The 27,173-nt window shown below is 40.7% G+C and overlaps 1 protein-coding gene across 1 annotated transcript in view; it reads left to right on the top strand.

Moving 5' to 3' along the window:
- The window catches only part of TRPM6 (transient receptor potential cation channel, subfamily M, member 6), an 82,963-nt gene that overhangs the window by 6,613 nt on the left and 49,177 nt on the right, over positions 1-27,173 (top strand). The window contains exons 4-13 of the mRNA XM_014951643.1: positions 5,613-5,692; positions 6,551-6,589; positions 13,524-13,704; positions 14,076-14,289; positions 14,648-14,772; positions 15,566-15,737; positions 16,975-17,149; positions 18,068-18,191; positions 20,451-20,523; positions 20,642-20,742. Of these exons, the coding sequence (XP_014807129.1) occupies positions 5,613-5,692; positions 6,551-6,589; positions 13,524-13,704; positions 14,076-14,289; positions 14,648-14,772; positions 15,566-15,737; positions 16,975-17,149; positions 18,068-18,191; positions 20,451-20,523; positions 20,642-20,742 (1,284 nt within the window). The remainder of the gene's footprint in view (positions 1-5,612; positions 5,693-6,550; positions 6,590-13,523; positions 13,705-14,075; positions 14,290-14,647; positions 14,773-15,565; positions 15,738-16,974; positions 17,150-18,067; positions 18,192-20,450; positions 20,524-20,641; positions 20,743-27,173) is intronic.

The raw sequence follows: 27,173 nt of genomic DNA, 5'->3' as shown, positions 1-27,173 counted from the left end.
AAGACAGCCTGTTAAGTTGGAAATCTCTTTAGTGCTGGCAGTAATTTACCAGTTGCTGTGGGATGCAGAAATACTGCTGAAGTCCTGTTTTTCACTGAAGAATTATTATGCATAAAATGATGACACCTGTGAGTCCACCTTAGCTTTTATAGCTGAGGAAGAGTTTCCAGGGGTAAGGGTTCAAGTGATACCAATGTGCTTATAGGCTGAACTCTTGTGAAATAGTCTTGACTGTTAGCTTACAAGAACTCTGGCCGCGTTTCAGATGTCTAGTGTTCTTTCAAGTGACTTGCTGTATGTGTAGTTAATTTTTAAAAGGGTTTGAGATGTTTTAGGACACTCTGCTGAATACAGAGGCTGGATTCTTGCAATGGCTGTAATAAGGGGAAGTTCTTTCCCTCCCTTCATTGTGTGTTTGAGTAAGGGTTGGTCACACGCTGCACTGCACTGACTTCTCACAGGACTGCTTTCACCTGAAGATGGTGTATCCCTCCTTCCCAGGCACTGAAAATCAGTTTTGGATTTTTTGAGTATTTCTGTTTCTTGCCATCAGCAGTAAAGGTTCTTCACAGGCACTATATAAGTATACTGGAGTCCTGTGGCAAATCTATTAGCCCCAGGATTATCTGTTGCTATTTATGAGTATTTGCTTTCATCTAGTAATTTTGAGGGTAACAAATATTTTTTTATCTGGAAGAAGACTTACATGGTGTGTAACTATATTTTTTTTCCCTAAGATTTGGCCAAGCCTGCTCAGCAATACAAAAATAGTGGCTCCAAAAGTTAAGATCTTTAGGAAAACCTAAATTATTGAGAAATGACACAGGAAAGAGGTTGTGTGTAGTGGATTCAGTACACAGTCAGTGTGTGCAGAGCTGAGTTATTGGTGCTTAGCAGCACTTTTCAGCTCTTGAAGTAGTATTTTGTCTAAGACGCAAGGCAAATTTTTTGCTCTCTGTTATCAGTGCAAATATGTTGCAGTTTCAGTAAGCGACTTATAATTTGATTGTTCTGGCTAGATTCCAGCACAACTGTACTTTGCCTAAATGAACTAACCTGTTACTTAAACTGGCTAGTCATATGATTTCACATTACCTACCCCTGTCTGGATGGATCTACTGTGTGTCAGTAAAGGTGGTTGCTGCTGTTTTGTCCAATAAATGGTTATATTTCAATAATGAATGAAATTGTTCTAACACGGAGGTGTGTGCCTCTTAATTCCCTTTTGCAAGGGCCTGAGCAGTGTGTGGAGCAGCATGCAGTTTCATTAGAAACTGTGCGTATCTGTGCCTTTCACCCCAAAGGGGACATAAGTGCAGCTAGTGGTACTAAAAATTTGTTGATTAGTATTGGCAGTGTAACCTAGTTTCCTCTGAGTTTGGTACTCAACCAATGAACAGAGCTTATTGTCTCGCCTTGCAGGGGCTGAATGTTTCTTGCAGATCTTGGTTTTAGTAAAGCTAATTCCGGAGCAGGACAAATGCACATTAGCCCCTACTTATCGGTGTTTAATTGGTGCAGTGCATCGAAAGGCTTTGACTCTGGCAAGTCCTTTCTGCGGGGGTGGGGTGGGCTGGGGCGGAAGAAAGCGTGGGTGGGTAGTGAAATCAGTGCGGGCTCCAGGGATGGCTGGGCGACATCGCCCCGACCTCTGGGAAGGGTGAGCCGAGCGCTGGGTACCTGCTGGGTCACCCCGGCGGGACGGTGGCACGGTCCCTCACCTCGCTGATGGCACCCCCGGATTTTGGCGGAGAGATTACCTCTGTTCTAGGCTGGGGTTTTAGGTTTTTGTCTGCTCTCACTCCCCGCCGGCAGGATTTTAGAGAAATCCGTGGTGCAGGTGTTTTCTCTAAATTTTATGCTCTGATCTCTTTCTCTACTTCTGGAAACCTTAATTTTCGAACATTACTTATGTTTAACCAAATTTGACCTGACGATGTCCCTTTAATACCACATTATGCAAGGATCTCAGACATTAAAGATATTGAAGAAGTGATTAAAAGCAATTTTCTAAAATCTACTCATGTGCCTTAAATGTCAGAGCCAAACTCTTGCCACTCCATTGACTAAATCAGTCTGGAAATCTCCAAAGCCTCTTCTGTGGTGGGGAAGTATAAGCAGCAATCCTAATCCTCAGACTGGCGAGAAAGGAGAAGGCAAAACTCCCAAACAAAGGTCTCAGGACTTTCTGGAAGGAAAATTACAATATAAACTTGGCTTCAGGCCTTCTGTATATGAGAACAGAAATTTGCCAGTCAAAAGGGGCATGTAGGTGTGTTTTTGTCTCTTTTTGGGTTTGGTGGTAGAAAGAATATGGGTTGATGCTGGCTGAGGCATATGTACCTCACTGTAGTGACGGGAGAAATTTTAATACGTTGTTGAAGTTTAATGAAACAACGACAGTTTTGAAATGTTAACCAGAGTTTTATGAAAGGAGGTCATGTTACATGTTACAGAGGTCCTTTACAAAGCTGGGAACCAAGAACAAACAAACAGCTGTTCATAAGTCTCCTCTTTTCCTTTTCACTTGCCCAGCCCTGAAGTTATGGATGACTGCAGAAAGCATGAAGGTTTAAAACCCTTTTCCTCATTGTACAATTAGCTTAGAAACCTAAGTAAAGCCTTAAATTGAGAAATGAATGTCATTGTTATGGTGTAAATTTTACATACTAAGTGAAGATTTCACCTTATGTAAAATTAAGAATAATGGTAAATGTGTTGCATCTCAAAGCATTTCAGTTTTGAAATTTGTGCTTCACAAGATGAAATACAGTGATACAGTCTTATGTTTTATTTTTTTCCTATGGTTGATTGAGATTTCAATATATATTTTTAAGTAGCACCATCTGTTCAGGAAACTTCATTAAAGAAAAAAATGGTGGACTTTGCAAACAATGTTTTTTTGCTATATTCACATTTTTATCATTTGAGATGAAAATAAATGTTAAAGTACAGGCTTCATCAGCATCACGTTCAGATGATATTCTACTTCTGCTTTTTAAGATGTAAAAATTACAAGAAGCAAGGGGTGAAAGAGCGCAGCAAAGGCAACGCTCTGGCAAACTCTTTATGTAAATAAGCAAAGATTAATGTTGAAATACCTGTATGGGAAGCTATTATGTTTCTTTGCAGGGCAGGATGAAAACTTCCAGTATTGTATCAACTGCACTTTGAAATGTTATTTTCAGTCCTATTAACTGCGAATCCTGATGCGGAGTTAATTGAGATGAGTGTTGTGCTAGGGGAGTCTGTGCCACTGAGGGAGGTCCATCCTTGGTGCTTTGAGATTCAAATAAATTTCGTGGTGATCTTGTTCATCTGAAATAAATGGGAATTTGGTCAGTGACCTCCACAGTAAGTTAGATTCGTGGCATGTGATCCGAAGCTATGGTTTGTTTTGTTTTTTTTTTCCATTGGTTTCGTTGAACCTTGAGCCCGACCCATTGTGACTAGAGTGGCCTGATGGGCTGTGGCATGTGTTGGTCTCTGCCCTCACTGCCTCAGTTGCAGAAAAGCACAGGTGATTATGGACCACATTGAAAAAGGATATACAAAACGTCCATAATTTTAAGCATTGATATTTTTGTCTTTATCCAATCTGAAAAAAAGAGAATTTCATAAAACAAGGTATGTTTTTTAGGAGACAACTTAGGTGTTCAAAAAGCTGATAGTAGACAGGGATCCTTTTCATCTCGCATATTAGATGTCGTAACTTCAACTCTCACAGTGTATTGCCGTTGCTGAGGACTATAAATTCTATTTTGGTTTGAAATAACCACACCAAACTGCTGTTGTCTACCAGATGACCTCTCCCCCCTTTAAAATTATTGATTTGTGTTTTATCTTGCATCGTGTAACTTTATGATGAGGAACACTGAGCTTTGCGGATGAAAACTTTGACACCTGTTTTCAAGTGTATTCACAAATGGGTTAGCCTGGGTGTCAGTGCCTTGCTCAGCTGGCAGCATGCTTTGCTGTTGGTCCCAGGGCTGGTACGATGTTTCCCGGTCGCTCTGGGCTGTATATCTCCAGTGCTGGCCTTCAAACCTGGGAAGATACCCAGATAGCACTTGATTTCCAGAAAATGTCATGTGGGAGGAAAGTAGCTCAAGGGAAGCTATCTGAGACTGAGATCATAGAATTATCGAATCATAGAATGGTTTGGGTTGGAAGGGACCTTAAAGGTCATGGAGTTCCAACCCCCCCTGCCCTGGGCAGGGACAACTCCCACCAGACCAGGTTGCCCGAAGCCCTATCCAGCCTGGCCTTGATCACCTCCAGGGATGGGGCATCCACGACCTCCCTGGTGGATGTTAACAGCTTGCTCAGAATGACTTTGAACTGCTCGTCCTTTTACTAAACTTCAGTGTCAGCAGCTGGTTGTTCTTCCCTCACAAGGCTGAGCATGTTGCCACAGCAAATGCTGTAAGGCTCGTAAGCTTCTTGGTTGTTTTGTTACATCCTTTCCTGTTAATGAAAAGTTTAGTATTCATTCGTATCCCATCACATAAAAATATTTTTTTGTTCCCTAGTTTTGGTTGAAAACTGGTTACCAGAAATGGGTTTTGGAAAAATCAGAGTCCCAGGGTATTGTAGTATTAGAAACATTTCACTGTTCTGCTTGGTAGCTCAAACAACTAGAGTAAAGTGGTTTAAGAAGCATGAAACAATACTGATTACTAATGAGAAAACTATGGAAAGGTTTTTGAGAGTAGTGTGTGCCTGCCCTCAGGTAATGAAATTTGTTTCACTGTTTCCAAGGTATTTTTTTCCCACTGTTTCTTTGGACTTAATTTTTGCACTTTGTCTTCAGTAGGTCTCTTTCTAAGATAATTTTCTTTCATGCCAGTGCACTGTCCAGCCCTGAGGATCTTCCATGCTGTTACTCTTTCATTCAAAGCTGAACCAGACACAGTTCAATTAGTTTCCCCCAGAAGAATATATACGCTCACCAATACCAGCAAACTGCTTTTTAATGATCTCTTTCATCTTTGTCAGAGGGGGCCTGTTTCAGAGTACATTAAAACCAAAGGTAGGACTTCTGCTAGTCTTGGTGGAAGTTGGGTCTCCCACCTGCAGACAAGTCGATAGTTCACTGAGGTAGCTTGTGGCCCTCCATAACTGTTCGACTAGCTGGGAGATCATGTGGGGGTGTGTGGGGATGTGAAGTAAAAAAACATCATATGGGCCTGCTTTATTCAACCATCTCTTTCAAGTAAAAAGAAAATCTTGCCATTTTGGACACTTGCAGCTTTAGTAGGATTGCCATTTGCTAGTCTTCTGGCAGAACGTAAGTACAGTCCTTTAAGCAGTTCTGATTCATCCTTACCAGATCTTCCATTGTACACGTATTTGACAGATCCTTTAAATAATTTCCATATTTATTAATGAGGGGTGGGAATAAATTTTGGTATGCAGCAGTGTAAAGCTTGGGGGTGAAGGGCTAGGACTGCTCAGAGCTGTAGCTTCAGTTTATAGTGTTGGGTTTCATCTAACATGATGGGAATCATTCTGGTTTGTGTTAAGCATATACGGCCATTTAGACATTAAAGTGCAATTTTTGGCATCATGTTCTTAAGTTGAGGAATACAATTTTTCAAATGTCTTTTCAGTCTCCCAAATCTTGGATTGAAGGGGTCTTCAGTAAAAGAGAATGTGCACACATCGTTCCCAGTTCAAAAGATCCTCACAGGTAAAACAGTGAATTTCACTTTCTGTTACATTTAGAAAGAATCAGAAGATTGTTTTGTTGGGTGTTGTGTGTAGCTTGTATGAAGTTCTTTGCAGTTTTGCAATGCCTTAGTTGGTGATTGCTGCTGTTTGTGAGTTTTCATAGGTACTATCACCAGTATGATATAAATGCAGCTGTTCATTTGAATCAGAAAATGGCAACAGTTGCCCGCCCTAGGCTTCTTAGATGTGTTGCTCTCAGTCCAATAACCAAAACTGTGGTGTGGCATCCAACTGAGGGATTGAGTTACATGGAGCTACTGCTGCACAGGAATACTTCATCCTGTACCACCATTTTCTCCTTTCCTTAGAATAGTGCCTGCTGCTGATCATAGTCTTCTGTGAGATAGAGGTTTCTGCTCAGGACATAGAGTGTGAAAGGAGTAAGGAGAAGATCAAATCCTCAACCTGCGTTTTGGGACCTGAGAAGGCGAAGATAATTTGGCATTCCAGATTGTGTATCTAGCGGATGCTGTTGCCTAAATAAACTCAGTGAGATCACATTCTGAGGATATAAACTTGTAATTTTGATCATGTTGTTTTGAACACATGGATAATGTAGAGTAGATAAGATAGATCATCTTGTATGATCTCATAGAACTCATCTATGAAATGCAGATTTGACTTGTAGTCTGAGGAGTAAAGCGTCAAATGGACCACTGAAATTACCCAGTACACTCTCCAGGAGTGAGCACAGAATAACACAGTCTTTAATGCTGTTGGTGAGAATCTTTTCACAGGTGAATCAGTATTTTACGAATACCATTACAGATGTTTTCTTTCATATAAGCATGTATTAATTACCCATCTTTTATCACAGGTGTCCTGCAGGATGTCAGGTGTGCCAGAATTTAATCAGGTAGGAGTGCATAAATATTTATCTATGATTTCTCTAATGATATATTTTTTATAATGATATAATGATTGTAAATATATAATTTTTAGTGGTGGGCATTTCTAGTCAAGAAAGTAATGACAGCAAAGTAGCCTTCCTCATGTGTTATCAGTGCAGCCTTTCTGGGGGTGTGCCGGAGAATGTGTAGCATATATCTGGGTAAAGTAAATTGTATGATAACCTTCAGTTTATTTGCAATAGAAGATTTTAAGCAAATAGTTTCTGTGGGTGAGTTTGTCTTAATCTTCTCCTGAGGAGTGAAAAGCAGAAATGTGCCTTTAAATGGGAGACAGTTCCAGCTATATCCTGGGTGATATGAAAGATAATGATACGAAAGCAGTGGAGAACAGTAAGAATTATGGAAAGGGGAAAAACATAAGAAAGGCAGAACAAAGAGGGTAGTTGAAACATTCCTGGTGATAGGTTTTCTGAAGATTTTTTCATACTCTGCAGTGGGCATTCTTAGTCCCTGCCTTTGAGAAGGCAAGCAACAAGCATCACTTTGGTGCTTGCAACTCATGTGTGGGTTTTTCAAGGAGCTAGTATTTTGTGACTTGTATTAATTAGTTGTTTTCCATCCAACATTTGTTGTTCAGCTGGCGTTCCCAAACAGGTTTCCATACTGTATGTTTATGATAATAAATTATCAGGTGTTGGAAAGAAAAGAATAACTTTCCTTGGCATTTGTTTTGTGTTAAAGGCTTCTGGAGGCTGAAGCAACAGAAAACAAAGAGTTTCTGATAACTAAGGACCAGCAAACTGGTGCTAACTGTCCTGTCACCTGCATGAATATGATTATTTGCTTTTTCACTATGTTTCACATTTTATTTTCCTTCTAATATTTTGTGAATCAAGTCATGTTTTCCAAAAAGCAAGTAAGTTACTCCTTGAAGTCAGATCACTGTAGAGGGCTGATACACGGAATGGTATCATGGCTTTGTAAGTAAGGCAAATATCTGTGTGGCATCTGTACAGAAAGGGACAACTCTCTCTGAGGGAATGGTTCTGTATTTATTTTGCTTCAGAGCAGAAGAATAGAGATTCACAGATTTTTGCAGGTGCTCTGGAGGATTTTACTGCTTCCTGCTAGCCTGCGGGTGGGTACCCAGGTGGATGTCTAAACCAGAGTTAACTTGTTCTTCAAAATATGGTAGTTTAATTCAGTCTATGTAGAGACTACAGCAGTTCTGCAGTCCTCCCCCTCCACCTTGCAGAGTGACCATGTTGTTATTTGGTCTGGGAAGCTCATTGGTATGAAGGTTAGCCTGAGGGAATGGAAAACCAAACCAAGATTAGCTTTCCACCAAATCAGCCTCCTAATCAAACACAGTTTAGCTGCATGAATGTGAATACTACAGTGGGAGAGAGAGGAAGAGTAACTGGAAATGAGCACCCCACAGGGTGGGTTTGGATTTTCTTTTGCCTTTGTAAATACATCCCATACCTTTGGATTTTCTTTAACTCGTAGTTGTTTCTTTCACTTTTTGTTGAGCATTTTCATGTTGTTTAAATTTATGTGAGTCCTATTTGTCAGTTTTTGTATATATGCAGAATGTGTGTGGGTGTCTGATGTTCATTTCAGTCAGCCAGCCATTATCTTACAAGTGCATTTTCTCAAATGTTAACTGTTCATGTCTTCTTGTGTATCTTAAGGTGTAAACAGTGCTGTCTTCTAGGAGAATTTTTGTGTTCCTAACAAGGGGAAGTGATTCTCACATGAGTATTATAGCTGGTTATATTGCATTTATTAGATCAGCATTGAAACAGATTTTAGGCTTCCTGAGATCTGTAATTTTCCACAACAGTCCACAACAGTGAATGTACTTGATGCCTAGTACAATTTGACCTAATATTGTAGGCAAATGAAATGTGTTAATGATTTCTTACTTGCAGAGAACTTCCAAGGTTTACAAACAGTTTATGACTGGGCTATGCAACTATTTGCTAATATTAAGTAGAATAACTGCATTTAATAGTTGCTATTCAAATAAGAGTATCTTATTGACACCTTTGTCCTTGCTTCCCTGGTATGTTGAAATGGGCTCTGGCTACTTTTTAGTACAGTGCTCACAAATACATCCCAGACAGCCCCTACACTGATCTCACTGCGTGAATATTCAGGAAAGTGGTGCCGAACTTCTGCATCCTTACACATCTGAGATGTTCTCACAGCTTGTCTCCATGTCTGATCTTTTAGGCATATTTTTTGGATACAGTCTCTGAAGTGCGGCCTACTGGGGCACTGGATTTTGTAATCTGGTGTCCCAGTTTGAGGTAAAACAGAACCAACCTTCTCTCCAGTAATTTTATTTCTTAGCTAGGCCTCTCTTACCTCTCTGAAATTAACAGCATATTATGCAGAAAACTGTTCACTCTTAAAGTTGTAAGACCAATGTTTATATTTTATGCCAAGAAATGGTAGGCAGAGAGGCTCTTGCTTATACTTACTGCTATAACAACCAAGGTCAAATAATTTTGTTATTTGCCCCAGTTTGGCCTAAACCACAAAATCTGGCCACTGCAGTTACTTTTACCTCGGTGTTGACCTTGTTGCTCCAAGCGGGACTTTTCCAGGAGTCTGTTTTTATGTTTCTGACATTGCTCCCTCCGTCACTAGTAGTTTAGTGAGGCAAAGAAGGTAAAGTCATTGCAAAGATACTTTGAATCATTGCATGTGATATATTCATAGGATCATAGGACAACTCAGGCTGAAAGGGACCTGGGAAGGTCTCCAGTCCCAGCTGCTGCCCAGAGCATGCTCAGCAAGGGGGTGAGACTGGGCTGCCCAAGGCTTTATCCAGTCGGGGCATAAAATCCCCAAGGCCAGAGAAATCCCAGCTTCCTTAGGCCCCAGCTGCACCACTGAGCTGTCCTCCTGAGGAAAAGCTTCTCCTTATCTCCACCCTGAGGCTCTTGTGTTTCAGCTTGTGTTGCTGCCTCTCACCCTCCTGCCACTCAGTGGTGTGAAAAGCCTGACTGCATCTCTTCCATCCCCTCCCACCAGTGCCAAGGATGCGGTTGGGTGCCCCTGAAACCATCATTCCTCCCAGCTGAACTCTCTTGGTCCCACAGCCCGTTCTTTGAGAGTAAGGGCTCTAGCCCCACCATCTGTCACCAGGATGGTCACTCTCCCCAAAGTCTCTCCAGTTTGCTGGTGTCTCTTCTGTGTAGGGGACTCAAACTGGAGGCAGCTCCCCGACAGGGCACCAAGCAGACGGGACAGTCCTTGTCTTCCCCTGGCTCTCAGGCCATGTCCTGCTCACACCACCCCAGGCACTGCTGGCCCTCATTGCTGCCTGGGCATATGAGTGGCCCCAGCTTAGCTCACTGCCCGCTAGCACCCAGAGCCATGCCTCAGAGCTGTCCCCTCCCCAGGTCTGCACGTGCCCTCCATCCATTCCTTTGGGTTGCTAGTGGAGATGCTGAAGAGGACAGGCCCTGCACAGACTCTGTGGGACCCTGCTGGAAACCAACCTCCAGGCAGTATCCGACCCATAACCACCACCTGTGAACCCACTGCCCAACCAGGTCCTCACTTGCCAATGTGTCCTCCCTCCCAGTCTGTAGACTGTAATGTCCCAGCTCAGGTACAAGAATACTGGGGGAGACAGTGCTGGCAGCCTGACTAGAGTGGAAGTAGGTGGCATCTGCTGTTTTCCTCTTGTCCCCACAGTTTCGTCACAGAAGGCAATCAGTTGGATCAGGCATGATTTACCCTTGGTAACTTCTTGTCCCATCACTGACTTCTCCTTGCTGTGCCCAGACTTGGGCTCCAGGGAGTCTCACTCCTTGATTTCACCTGGGACTGATGGGAGGCCAGTCAGCCTGCAGTTTGCTAGGGTGGCTTTTGCCCTTTTTTGAAGACAAGTGTGACATTTGCACAAAACTTTACAGAAAAAAAAAACACCAAACAGCTGTATGAAATGTTCTGCTTTGGTATCCTGAGAGAGTCTTGACTTCTGATTTCTCAGGTAGCTCAGGGGTCCTCAGCATCTTGTCCCTACCTGATAGATGGCTAGAGAGAGTGAGTGTGCCAGGTTGGAGCAGAGCACGAGCAATTTGGGGTATACCTTACCTTACCTCTTGCTGTGGTAAATCTCTGAGGTAAAAGCAGCTGCATGTACACTGCGTGTCTGTGTATTAGGTCTATGTGCAGTTTCTCCACTGCCTGCTTAGCGTAACTGAGCTGTCTGAGCGCAGCTCACTTCTGGGTGCATTTACATGTAAATGTTAAATATGCAGTGCAAATGATGTTAACTGCTAAAATAATTCGGTGTTCATCGGACCTCTCAGTTTCAAGGTTACTGCACTGATTTGTCTTGTTGGATGGTTAGTTCCTTTCTGTAGGATCTCAGCTTTGAAAAGGCAGGTTGCTCTGGCTCTTGCTGCTCTAGGAGGAGCTGTACTGCTCCTGTATGGCTAAGTAATGTATGAGACAGCGTTTCATATTTTGATGATGTGCTGCAATTAATTTAGATGTTAGAAAATGTAATCCATTGATGATGAGCCTGATTACTTTTCAGTTCTGTCCTTCCAAGTGTTGGTATTTGCTGAGTCAGACAGTGTAATGTGGTATCTAAATGAGAAAAGTAAGATAATACAGTATTTATTTGGGACTGCTATTGGTTCTCTATCTTTCAGAATGACTGCTGGATAAAAGGTTTTATTATTGTGAGACCACTCTAGAAGCAGTACAGTCACCACAAGGCATTTTCAGGACCAGAGAACAATAGGATATCTATGTTTGCTCTTATCTTTCATCTAAAGATAATTTTTCCCCCTCACACTTGCTGTCCTTTTACCCTGGAGTCCCCCCAAAAAGCAAGCAGAAATAACTGGAGCAAGGACATTAAGCTCAGCTGTAGAAAAAAATTGTCCTCTGAAGACTGATAGCAGAATCAAAACTGTCTCTTCTGGTCCTTCCTTTGATGTATACAGGGAGAGTTTTAAACAAGTATGATGTCATGCTCTTTGTGGGCAGATTTTATCCAAATCTGCTTCCCTTGTGCTGTCTGCTTTGCAGCTACATTGCTCTGAAACATTTTTAGTTTAGATATGTCTCTATAGTGACTCTAGTGTGGATTCTGAGTCCACTTGTTACTTGACAACACAATGTCAGTAACGATCTTCCATCTGTGTTGATCCCACAGCCTTCTGAAATAGTCATTTAATTGTATGTATGGAAGTGACTTAGTGCGATTAGTTTACTCTCCAAGTTCTAGCTTGGATACTTCTTGTTTGGGTCATGAGTCTTGCTGAGCAATACTTCTGGTCAGAGTAACTTGGCAGTAAAAACCCCTCTGTGAGGTGTTTTTCTCCCTCAGCTGGATCATTTAATTTTCATTTTTCCAGGACTCAGGTTTTAGCATATACCTGGCTTCTTTCAGGCAAGTCTCTGGATTTCTGTGATATCCTGCTATTTGTCTTACTAGGGAAAAGGTGTAGGTGGTCCATGTTAGCAAATTGGCAAGTCTCTGGATTTCTGTGATATCCTGCAATTTGTTTTAGCTAGGGAAAAGGTGTAGGTTAGCAAATCCATGTTGAATTAGCTTCACAAAAATTTGGGCCTTCTGATTTCCAGCTAACCATCATCATACGCGCGGCAATAGAGCTCAGGTCTTTTCTCCGTTGCTAGGCTTCTACAACTCTTTAATTCTCCACTGAATAATATGGTTTAATTGAGTTATTATTTCCCCAGGAGTGTGGGCGGCTTCCTTCTCCAGTCAGCTTTTGCAGAACATTGAATCAATCGAATGTAATTTGCCTGTGTTGAAAAACTGGAGTGCAAACATATCAAAAGTGCCTTTCTGAAGCAATTCACTTCCATAATTTGCTTAGGCTTGCTTGGGGGTTTTGTTTTGTTTGTTTGTTTGCTATTTTTAATCTATTTCTCTTTCACCAGTTAGTTCTTACTCGTCTCCACATAAAACTCTCTCTCTTTCTGAATGTACCGCGTCAGTGTTTTTCAGACATTGTTTACATCTAACCTTTCCCTAGATCCACAAGTAATGCATCTGAGTCCCAAGGCAGTCATCGAGTTTGGGTTCTTGGAGGCTGTTTGGTATCTTAAGTCACTGAAGGGAAGAATTTATCTCCATTGCCCAGAGTATATTAAGTTCTGAAATGTCTGAAGGAAAGCTGGGCTGTCAGATGTCACTATAAATTACATTGAAGTTAATCCTGTAGAAGAGACTGGAGCCTGTCCCTGCATGACAGTAATACTGATTGAATTTGGAATCTGGGTTATTCATACGGTTGCAAACCTTTAATGCTAACTGAGCTTCTGCTAAATTTCCCTTAACATTGCACTTCAGTCAATTTATTTTGTATATTCACTTTGCTAGTATCCTGGGGTTAGTATAAAGGTCACCCTGAAGTAGTTTCTGGGCTGAGGGTTGCTTCGCTCCTCCTGATTAATGACGATAACTCCTGGATGGTTCTTTCATACCTAGAATAACCTGTGGTAATAATCATAGCAAACCTTGGTTTCCTAAGATGCTCCTCTGAAATCTCACATATGAGATCAGTAAATCTGAGCAGCATTGCTCAGGTCAGAATTTGAGACTCTCAAACTGTTACAGAGTTATACAGAATCACAGCATGGTTTGGATTGGAAGGGCCCTTTGAAGATCATCCTGTCCAGTCCCTCAATATTTATCAGTGTTCCTCAGGTAGAGAACAAATTCTGTATCCAACAAAACATATTCATGATTTAATTCAATGTGATTTTGCCATTGTTGAGATGTTTTTTCAGCTGAGTTAATTTTTATGATATTCTGAGTCAGCAAGCTACAATATCCTTCTTTGTAGAAAAACTATTTGAGCTATTCTGATTAAGATCCTAGAGTTACATGCAAGTGTGTTTGATATAAAATGATTTATCTTTTTTTAATGGGAGGTGTTGCTGTGGACGGTTGATTGGAGATCACCCAGGAGTAGACTGTAGCTGGCCTGTTTATCAGGCTGCTCCACAAAGAGATGATGGAGAATGGTCTGTGCAAAAACACACAAAGATGAGTCCAACGGATGCATTTGGTACAATCAATTTTCAAGATGGAGATCACACTTACCATGCCAAGGTAATAGATGAAGGGTTTATATCTCTGACTTCTTTTTATAATTTCAGCATAAGAAAGACAAAAAGTGGTTTTGGGTGAATATCAGATTGTTTGTCTTAAGAGAGCAGGGGAATCTAAAAGTAAGTCACGTTGAAGTGTGTGACATTTCTACGTTGAACTTTACTGCAATTGTGCATTGTCTTGCTGTTTATATTTCTCACTGATGTATTTTTGTGCTATCATGTTAGGGGTACTGTGAAAGTTATAATCCTGCTCAAAATCTTCAACACATTAGTGCTGAGAACTTTGCAACGTGTTGTGGTCTTTTCTCTTGGAGAATGTAAAGGATTTTTCATAAAAAGGTTGATTTTACCCATTATTTTTTTTCCCAGTATATCAGACTCTCTTATGATAGCAATTTGGATCAGCTGTTGCACCTGATGGTTAAAGAATGGCAGATGGAGTTGCCAAAGCTAGTGATCTCTGTTCATGGGGGCATTCAAAATTTCAAGCTTCCCTCAAAGGTCAAGCAGGTTTTCAGCAAAGGATTGGTGAAGGCTGCTGAGACTACAGGAGCATGGATAATTACAGAAGGCATCAACAGCGGTAGTGTAATTATTTTTCCTTGTTTCAATCTTTCTCTGATGTTTTTTCTCTGCATATAAGCATGTACATTCAGGGCAAATATAATGAAATCTTTTCTGAATTTTTTTTTTTTTTTAATTAAAGAGTGGAGTATTCTGCTTGTAATAAGAAACACTGACCTTACATGTTGAGTTTGAAGCATTGGTGCATTATATCTGAGCCTTACAATTCCTGCAGTGCATGTCAAATATACAAGCTGGGTGGCATGTTTGTTTCTGATTAAAACAGAACCAAAGAATAAATTAAATTATGGCAAACCCTTGTATTGTAGAAGGTCTCTGAATATAGATGAAAAATGTTGATTTAATTTTCTGTTTAGGAGTGTCCAGGCATGTGGGGGATGCGCTGAAGGGCTGTGCCTCACCACACCTGAGAAAGATCTGTGCTGTTGGGATTCCTCCATGGGGTATCATTGAGAACCAGAGGGATCTCATTGGAAAAGATGTGAGTAGGACATGTTTTAATAATAAAAGCCTTCATGTTGAGGGGATGTTATAGCTTTCTTGCAAACTTTATTGGCTGTTTGCTTCATTTCACTAGTTTGATACTTTTTCTCAGTAACAGAGGCTAAGATTGTGCTCAGCAGTAGAATTACGTGGCATGTTCAGGCACTGTATTTTGCTTTTTATATGTAAATGAATAGTTCTTAAATATTTCTCTTACAGGAAATTGCCATTTCCTTTTGAAATTTTGTAATTAATTAGGCAATTCTCTTGTGGTTGCAAATGATGTATTTCTATATTCATGTGATTCAGGACGAGCAATCAGGTTAATGGTATACACAAATAGGCTATTAATATGCATGCTTTTTATTAATGAACTAGAACTTCATGTGAGTGCCAACGTGAGGGCACAATCTACATAACTGTCTAAAAACAACTGACAAGTAAGGTGAAATCCTTCCTGATAAATGATAACTCGCATGTTTTTAATGGGAATACACCCAGCAAAAACATGCCATTGTGTTTCAGCTGTTTCAATGAAAGGCAGGCAGTGACTCTGACTAAGCCTAATCAGAAATGCTTTCAGTGGTGTTAATTGTGGTTTTGTTGCTGTTAAAAATGAAATTAAAACCCATGTTTAAGTAGAGCAGCAAAAAGCTCGATGGAGGCTTTCAGAAGATCACAATATGATGAAGAAATACATATAAGTGAAGCAACACAAATGTTGATATTTTGTTTGTTTCTTTGAAGTTCTTTGATTTTTTTGTTTGCTTGTTTGTTTGTTTGTTTTTTAGGTAGTTTGCCTGTACCAGACTCTTGGTAATCCACTCAGCAAGCTAAGTACCCTCAACAGCATGCATTCTCATTTTCTAATGGCAGATGATGGGACAGTAGGCAAGTATGGGAATGAAATGATTCTCAGGAGGAATTTGGAGAAGTACATATCACTTCAAAAAATACACACAAGTGAGTACTGGTGTGGTTAGCTTTGTAACAGAAAAACCTATCCTAAAAGTTGTGGATGTACTTGATGTTTCCTGGAACACGATGTACATCTTCATTTGCCATAGATTTCACTGAGGCTAAAAGTTATTAGTTGCATATATCTAAAACTCTGAATATCAGGAAAATTAAGAGGGCAGCATTTTTGTAAAACATTTGGGCTAACTTGCATTTTGGTTTCTTGGTTGTAGAGACATATAAATGACTCAGATTATTTAGTAAGTATTGAGCATTTCCTCACTGCGCAGTTTTGCATGGTCTCTGTATCAGCATGAGACAGTTTCCCAGCATTTTGCTAGGTGGAAAAATTGTCACATTCAGTGGAACTTGAATGCTTCTTCCCTTGTTCATTACTTTTATCTTCATAACTCTTCTCTGTTGTAAGCCTGTGACCTCAGATACAGAAACAAAGACTGGTTGTGAAAGGAATACCTTCAGCCAGTGTTTGTTTGTCAGATTGCATAACTTCCATTGTTTGCTTGTACAGTAACTGAGTTATGGTACAGAAATCATGAATTAAATATTTATTACATAGACAAGTATTTATCTTTATGCACTATATTGCTTAAATTATTTGTGGAAGTTCACTCTTACCTAGTGATTTAAATCTTGAGGTATGTTAAAAAAAAATAGTAGAGTTATGATGTTGAATTCTTGTTTCCTTTAACTGCTCACATTATAGAATTTACAAACTTAGAAGCTTACCCAGTTTTTATCATGTTCTTGTTTAGAGCTTCTTACTCAGCCTGTTGCATCTTGTCTTACTATGATTTTTTGCAAGTCAGACTTTCTGTTGTTTTTCTGTTTCTATTATATCATATTTGACGTTTATTTCTGATTGTTAAAGAAAACACCGTGCTGTTGTAAAACTTCAGAAAGTCTGTTAAGAAGGGCCTGATTACTTTTCTATGTGTGTAGGTAAAAAAAGGAATATTGAGGAGAGCTATCATAAAGGGCAGAAGGATGTGTCTTCTCCCAAAGGCTAGGGTTGCTTACAATTTTATCAACAGGTTTCCATGGTCTTTTTGATCTGGTTGCAAAAGTTCTGTGAAAGTCTTAAAAATGTAAGTCAAATTAGGGATGATGAAGGTGTGATTTCTTCTCCATTGAACCATGTATGAAACTCCTTCATGAGTACTTATCAGATGTTCTGATTTTTTGGTGTGGCTGTTTGTAACTGGTTAGGTGTGTTTTGAAACAGGAATGGGCCAAGGTGTACCTGTAGTTGGGTTGGTGGTGGAAGGAGGCCCCAATGTGATCCTAATGGTGTGGGAGTACGTGAGGGCCAGCCCAGCTGTCCCTGTGGTGGTCTATGAGGGCACTGGCAGAGCTGCAGACATCCTGGCTTTTACTCACAAGCACACGGGTGATACGGGGTGAGTAGTGGCATAATGCTCCTCCTGCTTAGCCTGTTGTATTGCTAGGGACCTGAAAACACCAGTCTTAAAACCACTGAGATAATTTCTAATGCTTCCAGTAATAAACCTGCTGTGTTCTTTTGCTGGATTTTACCTCTGTGAAGTGAGAGCATAGCTTCTTCCTTCCCTCCCTCAAACTAGTGCTAAAAGAATTATCCTGCCAAACTTACTAAAGCTTTTTTGAAGAGAAAAAAGGAACAGCATCTAGCTGATAATGTCTCTTACCTTTGATGGGGGACACTGCTGGGTGACCCCAGAAAGCCTGCTTGGATTTTGAATCAATCCTTTCTCCTACAGTCAGTATTCTGTAAGTGGGCTTGGATTTGGGTTGCAGAATGCTTTTGAGACTCGGGCTGGGCTTAGCTGCTCTAGGAGCCTCAGGCTGGGGTAAGAGGGGGGTTAAGGTTCCTTAGCTTTGGCTATCGCTTACCCAGTGGTAAACCAAGTTTGTCATTCTCATCTAACTGTTGCTCTTTATGTCATCTCTAGTGCAGCCTCAGATGCAGATTCTATTAAACCTGCCTTGATGAAAATTTTACATCCAAAATGGAAATAAATATATATATATTTATAGCAAATTAATATTTTTGTGGAAGTCTTTTAAAGTCAAAAAGGCTTTTAAAATTTAATTTTTTTCATTTGTGCTGTTCCCAATAGTATATGTGTATGGTCAGAACAAATGCTTGTGTGAATAATAGTTTATGTTATGGGATGCTTTTGCTTTGTTTTGTTGACAGAAGGCAGGAATAAGTCAGCAGAGAAGTGGAAATAAAAGAGATTTCTCATTTGTCTCTGCTTAGCACAAGTTTTGTCTTTTGGGCTGGTAATAAGTAACTAAAAATGTAATTTATTCTTGCTTGTATATCTGTTTTTTAGGGAGCTGCGCCCTCAAGTGAAGGAGGAGATCTTAGTGATGATTCAAAACACATTTAGCTTGGGACAGAAACAATCCAGTCATCTATTTCATGTTTTGATGGAATGTATGGAGCACAGAGAGTCCGTGAGTGGGGTTCACACTCTGAATTTAGGACATCTTCATTTGCTGTTATCCTTTTTGCTCCTTCTGTGGTGGGTTGGCGTGGGCACAGCAGTTGTAGAAGTAGTGGTGTTACCTCTAATATAAAGATAACACAAAGGTGTCTGTGCTAATTTATATATTGGCTAGCTCCACAGAGCCTGTTAGTTAGCTTTTCAAATCTTGGTGGTTGCTTATGAAATGACAGCTTCTTTATTTTAGTAAAGGAGCAGACATATTTTGCAGTAAAGATCTAGTAATTCCTACTTCTTTTCTTCTCTAGTAGCATCTTGAAATTTAGAAAGTTTCCATCCATTCTTCTACCAATAACAGAATTGTACTAGAACTTGCCTGTGTATTGAAATGGACTTTTAAAACGTGCTGGCGTGCTTAGTGGCTCAAGCACTCTTTGCGAGTAGAATCATAGAATGGTTTGGGTTGGAAAGGACGTCTTGTTCCAAACCCGTTGCCATGGGCAGAAACACCTGCCACGAAAGCAGATTCCTCAAAGAACCATCTAGCCTGGCCCTGAACACTTCCAGGGATGGGGCATCCACAGCTCCTCTGGGCAACCTGTTCCAGTGTCTCACTATTCTCACAACAAAGAATTTTTTTTTAATACCTAATCTAAATCTCCCCTCTTTCAGTTTAAAACCATTATACCTCGTCCTATCGCTCCACTCCCTGATAAAGAGTCCCACCCCATCTTTCCTGTAGGCCCCCTTTAGGTACTGGAAGGCTGCTATAAGGTCTACCCAGAGCCTTCTCTAGTGCAAACAACCCTAGTTCTCTCAACCCGTCCTCAAAGGGAAGGTGCTCCAGCCCTCTGATCATCTTCATGGCCCTCCTCTGGACTCACTCGAGCAGACCCTTATGCCGAGGATTCCAGAGCTGGACGCAGAACTCCAGGTGGGGTCTCATGAGAGCAGAGAAAAGGGGCAGAATCACCTTCCTCGACCTGCTGCCCACACTTCCTTTGATGCAGCCCTGGATGCAGTTGGCTTTGTGGGCTGCCAGTGCACATTGCTGGTTCATGGTGAGTTTCTCATCCAGCAACACCCCCAGGTCCTTCTCCTCAGGGCTGATCTCAGTCCATTCTCTGCCCAGCCTGTATTTGTGCTTGGGATTGCCCCAACCCATGTGCAGGACCTTGTACTGGGCCTTGTTGAACTTCATGAAGTTCACGTGGGCCCACCTCTCAAGCCTGTCAGGGTCCCTCCACATGACATGCCGTCCCTCTAGAGTATCAACCATGCCTCTCAGCTTGGTGTCATCCACAGACTTGCAGAGGGTGCATTTAATTCCGCTGTCCATGTTGCCAACAAAGATGTTATATAACACTGGTCCCAGAACAGACCCCTGAGGGACAGCACTTGTCACTAGTCTCCACCCAGACATTCAGTTGCTGACAGCAAATTTTTGAGTGCGACCATCCAATCAATTTGTTATCCACAAAGTGGTCCACCCATCAAATCCATGTCTCTCCAGTTCAGAGACAAGGATGTTGTGCTGGACACTATCAAACGCTTCGCACAAATCCAGGTAAATGGTGTCAGTTGCTCTTCCCTTATCCATCCATGTTGGCTGTGACCAGTCATTTCTCTGTTTTCTGTGTGCTTTAGCGTAGTTTCCAGGAGGATCTGCTACATGATCTTGCCAGGCACAAAGGTGAAGCTGACCAGTCTGTAGTTCCCCAGGTCCTCCTTTTAAGCCTTTTTAAAAACGGGGTTGTATTTTCCCTTTTCCAATCAGCAGGAACTTCACCAGTCTTCCATGACTTTTCAAATATGATGGAGTAATGATTAGTATTCATTATGGGAGTAATGACAGTTGTGGCAATCATCACTAAAATAGAAACTACCCAGGATGGGTTTTGGTTTGGGTTTTTTTTTTTTGTTTTGTTTTTACTTCATTTTAGTGTTTAATTTGTACTTGGAAAACTGAGTAGCTATCAAGCATGTTGCAGTTTTACATTTCTTAGCTTTGAAGGATAATCAGAAGGAAATAGACTTATGTTATTATGCCATAGGTTGATGCCAGTTTGCCTGGATGGCAATGCAAGGAATGACATTGCATTAAAAGCAAAATGGTACATTTTTTGTATGAAACAAAGGAAAATCATATCTAGGCCTTTGGCATTGTTTGTATTGAAATGTGTATGATTTTACGACAGCTCTTAGGAAGAAATAACTAAAGACTTCTCTGCCTCACCTCAAATACTATATACTTCTGCAATTCTAACAGATAACCATATTTGATGCGGAGTCAGAAGATCAGCAGGACATTGATTTGGCAATTCTGACTGCACTCTTGAAAGGTACCTATCTAAAAGCATGACCTGTTTTCATCTGACATACAGTCCCATTGGCTTGCCTTTTCAAAACAAAGGAGTAACATATGTGTGAAAACTGCTAGGTCCTTTTCTTGTTTCCTAGGTACAAATATGTCTGCTTCAGATCAGCTAGATTTGGCGTTGGCCTGGAACCGGCTTGATATTGCCAAGAAACACATACTGGTTTATGGACAGCACTGGAAGGTACTTTTATCTTGTAATTTTCACAGTGGCTTTACACTTTGTTATGATGGCTAGTTTTCTATGATTTGTGTTTGTCAGGCTTTAAGTAAGGAATTGTTTGATGCTTGGAGTCAGTCTTCTGCAGTAATCATCTTTGATTTTGGACAGGCGTTATTCTTAAAATTGTGAAGTATTCAACTGCAGATTGCATCAGATGAAAAATCATTTATTTCCCCAGAGAACAGGTGATACCTAAAATTCCTGTAGTTTTTGCTGCTAGCTTTTCCACATAGTTTCAGTGGTCCTTTTGGATATGTTCCTTAAGCCTGTGTTGACAATCATTGGTGGTCACGGGTATTTCATTGTAGCTCAGAGGGCTCTTTTCTCCAAAGGAGTAAATTCCAAAGGAGTGTTGCCTCTATTTTCCTAGCTCTAGACCAAAATACAGAATTCACAGTCCTTTATGGTGGTACCAGGTAAAAAAAAAGGTAGAATTAACTTTGGTAGCATGGCATCATGGCATTATTTCAGATATTGTTTCTTAGGAATATCTGCAGTCAAAGCAAGCTGTGATTTAGACCTGTATTAACTGTAGGCATATGAAAGAACATACAGTAGCAATTGGATCACTCCTATAAATTGTGTTTTTCAACTTTTTGGATGCAATCTGATATTTAAGTATAACCCTTCCTAAGTGAGTTTTTATGTACGTAATACAATTTTTATAGATGATAAATATAAAACTGTATTTGCCTCAACACATGCTATTGCCATTGGTTTTAAGAGTAAATATTTCCTTCAAGAAATTATATCTGATGCTCCCAGAAGTTTCCCTTTCCAAGAATTACAAGGTTGATTTATCCAGTCTCAAATACCTTTTCTTCATTCCAATGTAAATTTTGGAAAATCAACAGTGTGTATATTTTTTTTAAGTGACCATAGTTGGTTGGTTGACACAGCAAGAGACCTGAATTTATTGATCACCAGTCCGTATTTTCCTGTGCTGTATAAGCTGAATACATGGACAACTGTGCTTGAGATGTCTACAACTGGGCATCCACGAATTAAAGGTGTATTTGTTGTTGTTGTTATGTCTTTGGGCTCACTTCATTGTCTGTGGAGACAATCATGTCATGTTCTTGCACAAAACCTGGTAAAAATGAATGGTGTTAAGTGCTTACTGAAAGGCAAAGAATGAAATTAGGGTTTCATTTTCAGGGTTTGAACAGTGCGTGAATAATAAGGGATGTGCTAAGCCTGGAACAGTAAAGTTAGAACAAAATGGTGAATAGCTCCCTTGTAAGACAGCATCATTCAATCTGTGAACTGAGTAAGACTAACCCCTGTGGGGAAACATATTGTATGATGGAGCAATGAGTAATTGAATCGTTTATTAATGGTGATGAATTATCTGATAACTTTTGAGTGTTTGACTGCATAATCTCAGCAGCCATTCTGTCCAACAGACTTTTATTTTTACAGAATATGGAAAAAATTTGTGTATACACAATGATGTGTGCATATTTTACCCTTATGGGCCTTTTTTACAATCACTTGTTATGTTTTGGCTCTATGAAGAAAATTTATTTTTCCCAACATCTTCTTCATTGTTTTATAGCATGTAAACTTCTTTATTTGTGTTCATTAGATTTTTGCATTCAACAGCTCTGCTATGAACTGTTGATAGGCTTCATTGAAGCACACCTGTGTAAGATACTAAAGAAAGACGGACACCATCTATCTTGCTGCTTGAAATTCTATACTATTGGAGTAACAGAGAAGCATTATGCTTTTGCCATTTTTATCACTGAAGATATATGTTCCCAAAGTCTGTGAGTCTGCATCGTTCCTTTGTGTTTATATGAAAATTATGGCAGGTGAAACTTCCTTGGACTGGTTGTCCCGGTTTGAGGTAAAACAGAACCAACTTTCTATTCAGTAATTTTACATCTTAGCTAGGCCTCTTCTAACTGTCTGACAATTAACATATTGTCCATATTGTGGAGAAAACTGCTCATTCTCAGAGGTCTAAGGCCACTGTTTGTCCTTCATGCCAGAAAATGGTATTCAGAGATGCTCTTCCTTATACTTATTGCTATAACAGCCAAGGTCAGGTAAATTTGTTATTTGCCCCGTTGGAGGGTCAGAAATAGAAGAAGTGTAGAAGGGTCCCACCTGCAGGGAGGAGCGTAGAGGATAGGTGACCCAAACCTGACCAACAGGGGTTGGTCAACCAACATCTGCCCCATGCTCAATATAAAGGGATCAAAGGTCAGCGCTCTTCCTTCAATGGTTGATGTCCGAAGAGGACCATGTCTGTTCATCTGCCTTTGATCCCAATCCATGTGTTCCTGACTCCAGAGCTGGAATCCAGTTCCCATCCGTCACCGAGTCCAGTCTGGGACTTCCCCAGTGCCTGCCGGTGACATCATCTGGGGAGCTTGATACAGTTTTGCATATGTTGTATCTATTTCTTTATTTCCTTTTTGATTTTAATGTTAATACTTCATTAAAGGAATGTAGTTCATCCTAAACTTGTAAATCTCTTTATCTCTTCCTCTACTCCCTTTGGAGAGAGGGGGGGAACAGCCATCTATCTTTCTGATTGGTCAATCCGGCCTAAACCATGACGCTGGTCATTTCGTATAAATGATATAATAATAGAATTATAGAACCATAGAAGAAAATCATAGAATCATTAGGTTGGAAAAGACATTTAAGATCAGTGAGTCCAATTGTAAACCTAACACTGCCAAGTCTACTGCTAGACCACATCCCTAAGCACCACATCCACATGTCTTTTAAATACCTTCAGGGATGGTCGCTGAACCACATCCCTGGGCAGACTGTTTCAGTGCTTGACAACCGTTCTGATGAAGACATTTTTCCTAATATCCAATCTAAACTTCCCCTGGTGCAACTTAAGGATGATTCCACTTGTCCTATCACACGCCACTTGGGAGAAGAAACCAACACCCACCATGTTACAACCTCCTTTCAGGTAGTTGTAGACAGTGATAAGGTCTTCTCTCAGCCTCCTTTTCACCAAGGAACAGAAGGCATCAAATGAAAATATCAAGTAGCAAACAGCCACGGAAATTTAATACTATTAGCTTAACATCTCTTTATTTATTAAGGCCTTTGACTCCATTTCCCACAGCATTCTCCTGGACAAACTGTCTGCTTATAGCTTGGATGAGCATACTCTTCACTGGGTGAAAAACTGGTTGGATGGCTGAACCCAAAGAGTGGTGGTGAATGGAGTAAATACAGTTGGCAGCTGGTTACAAGTGGTGTTCCTCAGGGATCGGTATTTGAGCCAGTTCTGTTTAATATCTTTATTGACGATCTGGATGAGAGGATCAAGTGCATCCTCAGTAAGTTTACAGGTGACACCAAGTTGGGTGGAGTGTTGATCTGCTTGAGGGTAAGAAGGCTCTATAGAGGGATCTGGATAGGCTGGATCAGTGGGCTGACACCAATGGTTCAATAAGGCGAAGTGCCAGGTCCTGCACTTGGGTCACAACAACCCCAACCAGCACTACAGGCTTGGGGAAGAGCAGGCTTTGGGAAACCTAGTGGAAAGTGTCCCTGCCCATGGCAGGGAGGTTGGAACTAGTTGATCTTTAAGGTCTCTTCCAACCTAAACTATTCTATGGTTCTAAGATGGAAAAGGACCCCGGGGGTGTTGGTTGACAGCTGGCTGAATATGAGCCAGGAGTGTGCCCAGGTGGCCAAGAAGGCCGGTAGCATCCTGGCTTGTGTCAGAAATAGTGTGGCCAGCAGGACTGGGGAAGTCATCGTACCCCTTTAATCGCACTGGTGAAGCTGCATCTTGAATACTGTGTTCAATTTTGGGCCCCTCACTCCAAGAATGACATTGGGGTGCTGGAGCATGTCCAAAGAAGAGCAACAAAGCTGGTGAAGGGTCTAGAGAACAATTTCTGTTCGGATCAGGTGAGTGAACTGGGATTGTTTAGCCTAGAGAGAAGGAGTCTGAGGGGATACCTTATTGCTCTCTACAACTACCTGAAATGAGGTTGTATCCAGGTGGGGGTCAGTCTCTTCTCCCAAGTAACAGGTGATAGGACAAAAGGAAACGGCCTCGTGTTGCAGCAGGGGAGGTTTAGTTTGAATATTAGGAAAAGTTTCTTCACTGAAAGGGTCATCAAGCACTGGAACAGGTGCCTAGTGAAGTAGTTGGGTGATCATCCCTGGAAGTACTTAGACACGTAGCTGTGGTGCCTAGGGACAGTGTATAGTGGTGGACTTGGCAGTACTAGGTTAATGGTTGAACGTGATGATCTTAAAGGTCTTGTCCAACCTAAATGATTCCATGATTCTATATGTATGGGAAACAATGAGTAATGTTCTCCTAGTCCCCATTATTTTGACACAGAAGATTTTAGAGAACTATTGCATATTGCCCCTTCACTACTGACATATCCAAGATGATTATCTGTTCAGTTTTTACATATTTCTGACAACCTTTTCTACTCTTCTGTGTACTTTTTTCAGATCTTAAAGTAATCTTTTGAGATCGGCAGACCAGCACTGTACCCACTATTCAAGATACAGGGTTCTTCATGGAGATACTTAGTGAAATACTAGTATTTTATATATTATTCTGCATTCATCTAAGTAAAAATCCTAATACTATGTATACCTTTCTTACTTGTTTCCAACTTATATGAAACTTACATTTATGCTTTCGGAAGATCTGTCCACTAACATTTTTCTGAGTCAATTTCAAGACTGATGGGGAGGTAGGGTTGTTTCCCAAATGCACATTATTTCATATTTACCAATATTGAATTTCACCTGCTATTTTTGATGGTTATCCTATATTATGAGATATTTTTTTTGCAGATCCTCCCAATTGGATTTTTCACTGAATTTCACTGAATTTCTAGAGTTGGAAGGGACCATAGAGATCATCTAGTCCAACTCCCCTGCTGAAGCAGGATTGCCCAGAGCTAGAGCATGTTACTCAGGACTGCATCCAGGCGGGTTTTGAAAATCTCCAAGGAAGGGGACTCCACAACCTCCCTGGGCAGCCTGTTCCAGGGCTCTGTCACCCTCACCGTGAAGAAGTTTCTCCTCATATTTGAGTGGAACCTCTTATGTTCCAACTTGTGCCCGTTGCCCCTCGTCCTCTCACTGGGAACCACTGAAAAGAGTCTGGCTCCCTCCTCCTTCAACCCTCCCTTGAGATACTTGTAGGCGTTGATAAGGTCTCCCCTCAGCCTTCTCTTCTCCAGACTAAAGACATTTATTATGATGAGTATTTTTGTATCACCAGCAAGTATTGTCAAGTCAGCATTCAATATGTGGGATATTCTTGGTCTCTGGCCACTGTTAAGAATCTTTTTCCCTACCATCTGATCAGTTATCAAACAGTTGGAGAACCTTTTGCCTTGTGACAGATTAATTTGTTTAAAAGTCCTTCAGGAAAGTCATCATCAAAAGCTTTTGTGGGAATACAAATGTACTATATCAATCTGATAGCCTTATCTTCATTGCCCCTGTCTAAATTCTGTTAAGAGTTCTGATTTCATTCTACAAAGTAATGCCTTGCTTCCTCTCCTCTTCCTCTACTGTTTTTACCCATGTTGCTATTATTGCTATTCATTATTATAGTTTATGTTTATCCTTACAAGGTTCTGACTGTGATGATATGCCATACTTTGACAACGAGTACACCCCTTTGTCTTTTTTAACAATTGGCATATTTTCTACCGTCTTCCATTCTGCTGTTAGAGGGGCTGACTTCAGCTACACTTCAGTTCCCTGGGAACTCTTAGGTGAATACCACCTGGTCCTGACAATTTGCTACCACTTTATGGATGACTTCTATAATCTTTTCTACTGGCACTTCAATTTGACACAGTTCCTCAGATTTGTCTGCAATAAAGAACAGCTTTGATGTAGGACCTTTCCTAACATGTTCTGCAGTGAGCAGTGAGGCAATGAATTAATTTATCATTTCTGCAATAGCCTTGTCTTCTTGCATGTTTCTTTTACACCTTGATCGTCCTCTGGACTTACAGATTCGCTGGCAGTCCCTTTACCCCCTGTCCTTGGCAGACACGTTTTAAAAAGACCTATGTACCTGTTCACATCTATTTCAGTGCAATTGTTCAGCACCATTTTGAATGAAAAGTCATTGTCAAATAACCAGTATGTTCCCCTCTTCAAGTAAGATGTAAAGAATTTATAATAAACAAGCTTTACATCTCTTGCTGCAAAAATTGGAATGATATCTATTCCTGAAAGTTTTTCTTTTGACTGTGCAGGAAAAAAATAATAAATAACAACGTTTTCACCATGCATTGTAAAGAAGAAAAAAAAGGGAAAAAAAAAAGAAAATGCACAAATACAGTCTTAAAGTTTGCTTTGGGCTTAGTTACTTTTTTAATTAAAGAGGAGTACTTCTCCACCTGTCAGGGTCT

The sequence above is a fragment of the Calidris pugnax genome, unplaced genomic scaffold, assembly GCF_001431845.1.
Source record: "Calidris pugnax isolate Ruff unplaced genomic scaffold, ASM143184v1 scaffold207, whole genome shotgun sequence".
Classification (NCBI taxonomy): Eukaryota; Metazoa; Chordata; class Aves; order Charadriiformes; family Scolopacidae; genus Calidris; species Calidris pugnax.
This window is presented reverse-complemented; position numbering and strand designations above follow the sequence as displayed.